The following is a 9,827-nucleotide window of genomic DNA, read 5'->3' on the forward strand; positions in this document are numbered from 1 at the left end:
TAAACGTGACAGGATCGTTGTGTTGACATGTTAAACGTGACAGGATCTGTGCTTCAGTTTATTTTGTTAGTCATGAATGAGTTGTCAGTGATGCCCAGTAACTAATATAAGTTTAATATCATACATGGTCACACAGAATGTACAAACTTCGTTGGTAATGTAAGCGGTGTAACAGGATTCATATTATTTCCATCAGTTCTTTTAGATGAACAGGTAACAACTCGGCTGTGTGCTGGTTACAAACACAAACTGCTGTGAATGAACAATTTATTTACCGTTTATTAAAGTAACACTTTATTTCTCTCATTGTGGTGACCTTTCCCTGTCTCTGCCATAAATAGGAACATATATTCAGTATTTGTATTTCTGTCTGACCTCATGTTCATTAGTTCCACTGCTGCTGTTTTCACAGTAACTCTTCCAAAGAACCTGCAGATTTTTCCAGCGTCGCCCTCCAAGCCCAGCAGACGGTCCATGCAGTCACCCTACAGACTCCTCAGCCCTCTGCCCTCTCTGCCCGTCAGGAAGGGGGTAAGAGGCCGCCGGCCCAAGAGCGAGACCCTGGCTCTCCTTAAAGCTGTGGCAGAGGCAGCAGCCGCCCACAACGGGACTGTCCCCGACAACACTCAGCTCGTACCCCGGGTCCACAAGAAGAGGGGGCCCAAACCTGGAAGCAAGGTGACGCTCGGCTAAACTAACTGAAGCTTACGTTACATATCTATGTTATGTATTACAGGAGCGAATCTCTGTGTCTGCCGCTTCGATTCAAAATCTATTTTTTTATTTATTTTTTCCCCCGATTCAAAAACGATTTTTGATTCAGAAATGATTTTTCTATTGAAACGGTCATAAATTTTGTTTCAGTTATGTAACTGACAAGATGAAAATTTTAAACAATGCAAACAAATAGAACATTTATTTAATGCAATAATTTTAGGTTCTTTACTGTATCAAATATTTTGCATCATTTTATATTTATACCAAAAATAGGAACAAGTACAGGAGTGCATAACATTCTGTAACTTAAATTACCAGGATCAGGTTAGCTGCCTGGATTTTTCTAAAATAAAAAAATCTAGGAACAAATAATTCATCCATCCATCATGTTTATCCACTTCTTCCTTGACGAGTCACTGGTGTCACTGGTGTCACTGGTGCCCATGTCAGCCATCACTGTGTGAGAGGCGGGGACACCTGGACAGGTCTCCAGTCCATCACAGACAAATAATTCAAAATATATAAATATAAAAGTAAACAGATTTCAGCCTACATTACATTAACCTTTAACTCAACATAAAATACAGACTTCAGTTATTTTTAACCATATTGCTCTAACATTTGTTATATTTTTAAAACTTAACCTAATATGAAATATACAGACTTCAGTTTTAACCATATTGATTCATATTTAGTAAATATTTAACTAAATTTAAAAACCTGTGGAAACCTGCACAAAACCTCTTCTGAACTGTAATTTATAAACTGTATCATTTGGAACTGGCTCCAGGTGATGTGTCTCATCTCTTCCACCTGTTAAAAAGACAAATTACATAAAGTTTGTTGAACAACTTGTCTATAAGTTTTAGTTGAATGTGAGAAATAACAGTTACCTTTGAGCTGCAGCTGCATCAGAGCTTCTAACATTTTGTTTCATGAAGTAGTTGTGGAGCTGCTTTATCGCAAAATAAAAATCTACATGAAGGAATAACGTTCGTTGAATCCATCGTATTAAAATAAAGCTGAACCCGTCACCTTCACTGAGCTGTCTGATCTTAAATCCTTTGTGATGCAGCAGGAGATGGAGGGAACTCTTCACAGCCTTTGGAGAATCAGCTGGAAGTTTGTTGCAGAGTTCACTGGTCGGCTGCTTCACTTTCATCTTCCGTGAATTGTGTCGTCTTTCCAAAATACTGTACCGCAATTTTATTTTACACTTCTTGTAAACAACTGTGTTCTTGTGAAGCTCTGTCTTCCCCGGAACATTGTAGGATCTGAAATGATGTTTAAAGACAAAGCAGCGGGTTGAATCGCGCTGTCTCCCTCCTCCATGCTGGCAGGCTCCGTTCAGATAAAGGGAGCTGGCTAACTAGCTGCTGTACGGTGGCCTACACGGCTCAATTCTACGGTCGAGCGGACACATAATGCAATATGCAGTATGCTCGGGAGTAAGAGAGGAAAAAAATAAAAGTTAAACGAATTTTAAAATCGATTTGTGGGTCTTTAGAATCGATGCAGAATTGCCAGAACTAAGAATCTAGATCCTTTTAAAACATCTGTTTTTTCTGCACCCCTGGGTGCATGTATGCATGCAATTTTTGCATTTGTTTATTTTTTCTTATAGAGAAAGCCAAAAATTCTGCAAAGCCCAACACAGCTGCCAAGCATCCAGGTTCCACAAGAAAGCCCCCCCAGCCACAGCTCAGTGGTTTCAACAGGTCAGGTCATAAGCAGGCTAACTGGTTCGCTGCTGCACCTTGAGCTCTGATCTTCAGACTGCCTTCAGATGGTCACTATGCTGAATGTTTGTGTCGTCCTTCAGTGTGCGTGTATGTGAACAAGCATGGAAACTGTGGTCCCCACTTGGACAGGAAGCATATGCAGCATCTGCCTGACCACTTTGGCCCTGGGCCAGTGAACACTGTGCTCCAGCAAGTGGTTCAGTCCTGTATAAACTGCGCCTATCAGCCAAAAGTGCTGCTCAACGCTGTACAGAGCGACTCAGGAGGAGGGGAAACTGTCAAAGGTACAAACACAAACCCCACTCCTCCTAACCTCCGGCTGCTTTATGAGCCGTTACAAGACGATTCAGAAGACGTTCAATTCTGTTTTCTTCCAGTGAGAACAAGTGCTGGTGTCCGTGTGATCAGACTGCCGTCAGCCTCCAGTCCTTCTTTTGTGCTGCGGTTCTTGGAGACGATGTGTCGTCATCTTCAGTGTGACAATCTGTTCAGCAGCCAGCCGTTCAGCCGCTACACGTCATACGACAGACACAAGTCAGGTAAAGTCTGCCTCGCCTGCGAGTGCACGATGTGGAACAGAAAAACAAACTGCACTTCTCGGCTGCAAAAAGTGAAGGGGATTTGAAAGTTTGTTGTCCGTCCTGTGTTCCAGTGAAAGAGGAAGCGCTTGATGCTCCGTCTCTTGCCCGGGGCAGTAAACACAGCCTCTCAGGAGTCTTTCCTCCACACGCAGCTCCTCTGTCTCCTAAACATTTATGTGCTGAGGCTCACCCGTCAGAAGGTACACTGCACAACAAACACTGTTCTCATGCTAGCGACGCACTTCACACAGACACACAAACCTTGTACACGATTGTGATCAGAAGTTGCAGAACAAAGCAGTGAGCTGTAAAAGGACCGATTCTCAGCTGCACCCTCACGTGGTTGTTAACAGTTGTGCATCGATGCAACAGCGGCACAGCATTGAGAGCTTGCACGGTGGTGCAGCTGGTAGAGCTGCTGCCTCTCAGTGCGCAGGTCCCTGGTTCAAACCCCGGTCCTGGAGACTTTCTGGGTGGAGTTTGCATGTTCTCTCCGTGCTGCGTGGGTTTTCTCCAGGTACTCCAGTTTCCTCCCACAGTCCAAAAACATGCATGTTAGGCTGATTTCTAACTCTAAATTGTCCCTAGGTGAGTGAGACAGTGAATGGTTGTTTGTCTCGTTTGTCTCATTGTGTCCCTGTGATGGACTGGAGACCTGTCCAGGGTGTCCCCCGTCCCTCGCACAGTGATTGCTGGACATGGGCACCGGCGACCCCCCTGACCCAAAATGGAGGAAGCGTGTAAAAGATGATGGATGGTGTTGACATCCTTTGATACGTGGTGTAGAAGGCTGCGGCTGACTGCCCACAGCAAGCTGTTCATGTTGGACCAAACATGAAGCTAGAGTACGGTCATGCAGCTCCACCAGTTTGCCAACGCACAGAGCTCAGTAACGAGTGATGAGTGGACTGAACAGTGTTAAAATCTCTGATCATTGTATTTTAAAACTGAAACGTGCACTTTGTAAAAGTTCCCTCACAAATTCACATACAGTAGTCACTGGCATCTGTACCCTGAACACCCGTGATAAGTGAAAAACCATAAAGTAGGAATAATAGTACAAGTAGTAAGTAGTAGTTTATTTTAGTATTTAAAAAAATATATATATATAAAGGTGTTTTAAACCCTTCCCACACTCTTGCAATATTCTAAACACTGTATCTAAACTCTAAAAGCTCTAAAAGAGCACAGCATGTCATGATGTCAGCTCCCTGCCTCCTCTGCTCTGTGCCACCTGCAAGCGCTCTTAGCCACGCCCACTTCTCAGCTCTGCATGGTGAACAGCTGATCAGCTGCAGCAGGAAGTTTAATCTGCTGTGTGGGCTGCACAGAGGTGCAGCAGGTGCTAAATACTTTAAAATAATTTATTTTAAATAAAAATACATGTCAACTGTGCAGCTCATGCATCAGTCAGTTATTGTGTGTAGTGTCCAGTCTTATTTTGAAAAACTTCTATAGAGCGAGTCCGCAATAAAGGAAACGCGAAGTAGCGAGGGACTACAGTACTTTGATAATATAGGTAAGTCCAAGATGTAGGAGAGTAGTTTTTAATCTAATGTAATGTTTGTAAAGGCATGATTGTTCTTTTGTAAAGTGTCAGACCTCAGGGCTGTGGTCTAATCTCCCATTAGAAACCACTTTATTTAGTTTTGCTCTGGATCAAACCATAGAGGGCACTTTGTTAGTAAAGCACGCCAGTAACAGCATGGTACCTGAAGTTGGTGTGGTTTTAGGTTTGACCCCGATATCTTTCACATCCGGTCTGCAAACAATAAACACTGACATGTAGGTGCTCTGCCATATTGATTCAAGCAGCAAGGCATCAGTGACACATATGCTGCTGTTTGAAGAGAAGACTGCAGCTGTGTCCTCACATCTGGCAGGGAACAATGTCTGCAGCTCATGGAGATCACAAAGCTCACTGCTTGTGTCCTGCACACATTGTGTCTTATAAAACGACATGCACGATGATTTTAATCACAGCTGTATTTCACATAATGACATCTTAATGTTTCCCCCCTCCAGCAGAGACTCTGCCACATGAAGAGAACAGTCTGATGAAGGAGCAGCGCTACATGGACTCTGCTTCCAATTCCATGACCCCTCGACCCCAGACTGTTCGCAGTGTCTCTGACTTCCACTGTCAGGCCAGAAGCCTTTACCACCTTGGTGGCAGCACATCATTGCACCGCCATTCCTCCACCTCGGCAGAGCTGAGCTCAACGCAGCCCCTCAGGCGAGTCGAAGGTACAGGAAGCTTCAGTGTTAGGAGAAGACATTGTTTTCATTCAACCTTTATTTATAGAGGCTAGCTCCATCGAGCCACAGGGACTCATTTACAAGAGGGACCTGTTCCAGACAGAACATATAAAGTACAGACAAGAATAAACGGCAGTAAAAATGCAGTTAAATAAGAGTAAGTGTACAAAACAATAAGTCAGGGTGCCGTAAAACAAGGGACAATACTAAAAACAAGGACATATATGTTCATTCATTGACCTTTATTTAGACAGGTTAATCCCATTGAGCCTCCAGGACTCATTTACAAGAGAGACCTGATTTAACAAACAATCATGACAACAATGGACAGTTATAAAAGTCATACAGATTTATTTTCTTTACAAATAAGATGACCAAAACAAGTAACAAGAAACAGCTAGATTATGAGGTGAATGTAGAAAACTAAAAACAGGACTGTATTGAAATGTTCATATGTATTGAAATAACACATGAGTCTGCAGCAAAGCTTCATTGAAGGATCTTTGTGCTTTGGCAGCAGCCAGCTCCACCACAGGTCCAGAGTCTGTGGCCTTAGATCGGGACAGTTCACACCTGCTCAGCAAAAACCCCTCCTCCTGGTCCATCGAAGAGGTCATGCAGTTTGTTAGGGATGCAGACCCCACAGCGTTAGCACCGCACGCAGAACTTTTCAGAAAACATGTAAGTTGACTTGCAGATTACAAATTTGGAATGTGTAATGTTTGTTTTGACCTCTCATATAGGCCTGTCGCCATAAATCAATTAATCGCATGATAAAAATTACTGACCTCATTTTCATTTAGCGGCTTCATCGTTTCTTCATGTCTCGCTCTTTCTACACTGGATGACAACAAGCTCTTCACTGACCCCTTCCTTTCTCTTTAAAATCTGTTTTAACATCCAAAATCATGTTTTTGGATCGTTAAAAGCAGCTAAGCTACGAGCTAAGCTAACAGGCTGACCTCGGGGAAAAAACCTCTGTCTTGTCAAAGCTTCAAAATTCACGGATGAAACCCGTGCCATTGTCTAAAAAGTTGTTTTTCTCTGCAAAAAGAAGCTGAGAACTTGTTTACTGATTGTTTTAATTAAAAGCTTTGTGTGACAAATGCTAAAGAGCTCAAACCACACCGAGCGGCCGCCATTTTGAGAACCGAAAACAGGAAGGAGAGCCAGCCCATGTCACGTCAACGGGCCTCCCTCCAATTTTTCTTAACCTCCAAAGACCTGGACTCTTGCATATGTGGATGCCAGGTCCTAGGAGGTTAAAAGAGGCACGCTGCTCGCTCCCTCACTATCCATCCTTCTGTTCAAACCGTCTTATACTGCCATCCAGTGGTCAAAAAAGGTACTAAACACAAAACAAATGAACCAACATTTCTTCTTATATTTGACAATAATTACTAATTATTGTCAAATTTCAAACAATATTATCATTCATCACAATAATTTCTGAGACAATCGCCCAGCAGAATGTGTTATCGTGACAGGCCCACTTCTCATACAGAGAGCCAGAATCACTACGTATCTATGTTTTTATGTCAAGTGCCAGTTGTTGTTGCTGCACAGTCGAAATATTCAAGGATTCTAGGTTATTTGTTATTCGCACCTCATGTGGTACATGTGGTGGAATGAAATTATGTACACAAGGTCCCAGTTACATCCAACAATAAAATGTATAATAAAAACAGAAATAACATCTAAGATATGAACTAAGAAAAACATCAACTAAATATACACTAAGCACTCATAACATAAAACATTGAACATCAGCACAAACATGAACATGAGTCTGTGAGCAGATGTGCACGCATGAACACATCAGCAGCAACATGAAACAGATCAGCAGCAACATGAAACAGATCAGCAGCAACATGATATGGTTTTTCACAGTGATTATTCTAGTTAGAGATTCATGAGTCTAACAGCCTCAGGGTAGAAGCTGTTCCTCAGTCTAGTGGTTCTACACTTAATGCTCCTTAACCTCCTTCCTGGGGGGAGTGGGGCAAAAAGTGTATGTGTTGGGTGAGTGTGGTCCTTCATGATGCAGGTGGCCCTCTTCCTGCATCTGGAGGTGTAGATGTCTGTGATGGTGGGGAGACTGACTCCAACATCTTCTGTGCAGCCTTCACCACTCTCTGCAAAGCTTTTCTTTCTGCAGCTGTGCAGCCTCCATGCCACACGTTGATGCTGGAGCACAGGATGCTCTCCACTGCACACCTGTAGAAGGAGGTGAGGACTGAGCTTCCCAGACCAGCTCGTCTCAGCCGTCTGAGGAAGTAGAGTCTCTGATGAGCTTTCTTCATCAGGCTGGTGGTGTTGTTGCTCCAGCTGAGGTTGTCATTCATGTGTACACCCAAGTACTTGTAGCTGGAGACCACTTCCACCACAGATCCTCTTAGGTTCAGGGGGGTGTAGATGTTTTTGTTCCTTCTGAAGTCCACAATCATCTCCTTTGTCTTCTTCACATTGATGTGAAGGTTATTCTCTCTGCACCAGCTCTCCAGATGTTCCACCTCTTGCCTGTAGCTGGACTCATCATTGTTTGTGATGCATCCCACCACCACTGTATCATCTGCAAACTTTACAATGTGACAGCCTGGATGGGTAGCTGCACAATCATATGTGAGCAGAGTAAACAGGAGGGGGCTCAACACACATCCCTGAGGAGAGCCAGTGCTGAGGGTTATGGTGGAGGAGGAGAGGTTGTGGATCCTCACTAACTGTGGTCTGTTTGTTAAAAAGTCTAGTACCCAGTTGCAGATGGAGGGGCTTAGTCCTAGTGTGGATAGTTTGTCCATCAGGGTTTGGGGGATCATGGTGGTGAAGGCGGATGTGAAGTCCACAAAGAGCATACGGACGTAAGAGTCTTTCTGCTCCAGGTGAATATTAAATATCATTAAATTTGAATATTAAATGTCATGAACAGCAAGTCCAAAAGTGACAGAGAAGAAGGAAAATGTGTTAATTACATTAATCTTCAGGTTAATTTTTGGATTTTCACCAAAAATTTTCCAAACGAATCAAATGTATTTTTTATTTTTTTATAATGTGACCATCACAAAAAAATAGAAAATACATTATTCAGCAAACGATTTGTAAACAGTCTTTGCCCTTTTAAACAAAATATGTATGTAACTAAAAAAGTGTAGAAGTGAGTTCAGAGGTCAAAATAATCAAAGGGTTTCAACTAAATCAATAATGCAATCAGAATAATGTACATGGACTGTACTTACAAACACAACCTGTGCCCGTTCATACAGCACTCTACTGAAGACTCATCAGAGCTTCATCACATTCATGCACTGATGGGACACATCACAGGCAGTGAGGGGTCAGTGTCTTGCCCAGGGACACTTCAGCATGTGACTGCTGCTGGATTCAAACCCCCACTCTCCCATTGGAGGGCGACTGCTCGAACCACTCAGCTACAGCCGCCTCTTCAATGGACACTTGATAAAAGGCTTAAGAGTGCAGTGCAGCACTGTGATGTACCAAACAATGATTTAGGAGCACGTGTTTCTGTGGAAGAGCTTTGTACATTTCAAACATCCACAACATCTGAAATCATGTCGTCTGTTGAGCGTTCAAGACAAGTGTGCACATTTCTGACCACGTGATGCGTTTGCTTTTTGGTTTCCACAGGAGATCGATGGAAAAGCCTTGATGCTCCTCCGGAGCGACATGATAATGAAGTACATGGGTCTGAAACTAGGACCTGCTCTGAAGCTGTGCCACCACATCGAGCGGCTCAAACAGGGCAAACTGTAACGAGTCCGGACCCTGGCTAACCCCGAGCAGCACCACAGTCCAGGGCCACGTAGGAACCCCACAGGCTCAAACTGCAGCTACGTCAGAAAGTGTGCTGTGCGTTGCTGACACGTTACCTCGCCCGTTAGTGCAGAAACAAGTGTTCAGGTGTATGACACAACACAGACTTTGAGAACGCCCAAAGCAGTGTTTACATTGCATAACACGTGCACACACACACACACACACTTCATTTGTTTTTGTATGGACATGAAAAGTTTAGATCCTGGTTTTGGATCCCCAAAGATGGAGAATGTTTCTTCTTATATAATGTTTTTAATATTATTACATTTCTACTTAATAAGGAAGGATAAGTATTCTGAGAAAAACATACAAAAACTTCAAACGTTCTTTTCTCGTCTGTTTCTGTGTAGTTTTTAACTTTGTCTTCCTGAACGCTATCGGAGCGTTCAGCTGTTTCCCCACACATGAAGCATTTTGCTTCGCTGTGTCGTTGCCTGGGATCACTCGAGTCCTGTTTTTAAACTGAACAGTCTTTTCCTGGAGTGTCCTGCACATCACTACCTGCTGTGAGTCTTTATAATGATTGTGTCCCAGCAGCTCGCTCCTGTTTGTTCTCCGTGCAGTTTCAACGGGGTCGACTCGCACCAGTTAAGGGTTGATCACTCTCAATCAACTGAATGTTTAGGATGACACATCACACATTTCCAAGGGCTTCCTCTTTACTTTGGATCATGTTTTAAATGTAAGTTCACCCTGG

The 9,827-nt window shown here is 43.2% G+C and overlaps 1 protein-coding gene across 1 annotated transcript in view; it reads left to right on the plus strand.

Annotated features, from left to right (window-relative positions):
* The window catches only part of LOC119408200 (sex comb on midleg-like protein 2), a 12,865-nt gene extending 3,745 nt beyond the window's left edge, over positions 1 to 9,120 (plus strand). Inside the window, exons 4-11 of the mRNA XM_037675038.1 lie at positions 413 to 678; positions 2,342 to 2,435; positions 2,540 to 2,743; positions 2,837 to 2,998; positions 3,112 to 3,240; positions 5,066 to 5,287; positions 5,817 to 5,980; positions 8,942 to 9,120. Of these exons, the coding sequence (XP_037530966.1) occupies positions 413 to 678; positions 2,342 to 2,435; positions 2,540 to 2,743; positions 2,837 to 2,998; positions 3,112 to 3,240; positions 5,066 to 5,287; positions 5,817 to 5,980; positions 8,942 to 9,067 (1,367 nt within the window). The 3' untranslated portion in view covers positions 9,068 to 9,120. The remainder of the gene's footprint in view (positions 1 to 412; positions 679 to 2,341; positions 2,436 to 2,539; positions 2,744 to 2,836; positions 2,999 to 3,111; positions 3,241 to 5,065; positions 5,288 to 5,816; positions 5,981 to 8,941) is intronic.
* Positions 9,121 to 9,827: the final 707 nt, after the last annotated feature.

This window comes from Nematolebias whitei, chromosome 3 (assembly GCF_014905685.2).
Source record: "Nematolebias whitei isolate Nwh7 chromosome 3, NemWhi1, whole genome shotgun sequence".
NCBI classification, from domain to species: Eukaryota; Metazoa; Chordata; class Actinopteri; order Cyprinodontiformes; family Rivulidae; genus Nematolebias; species Nematolebias whitei.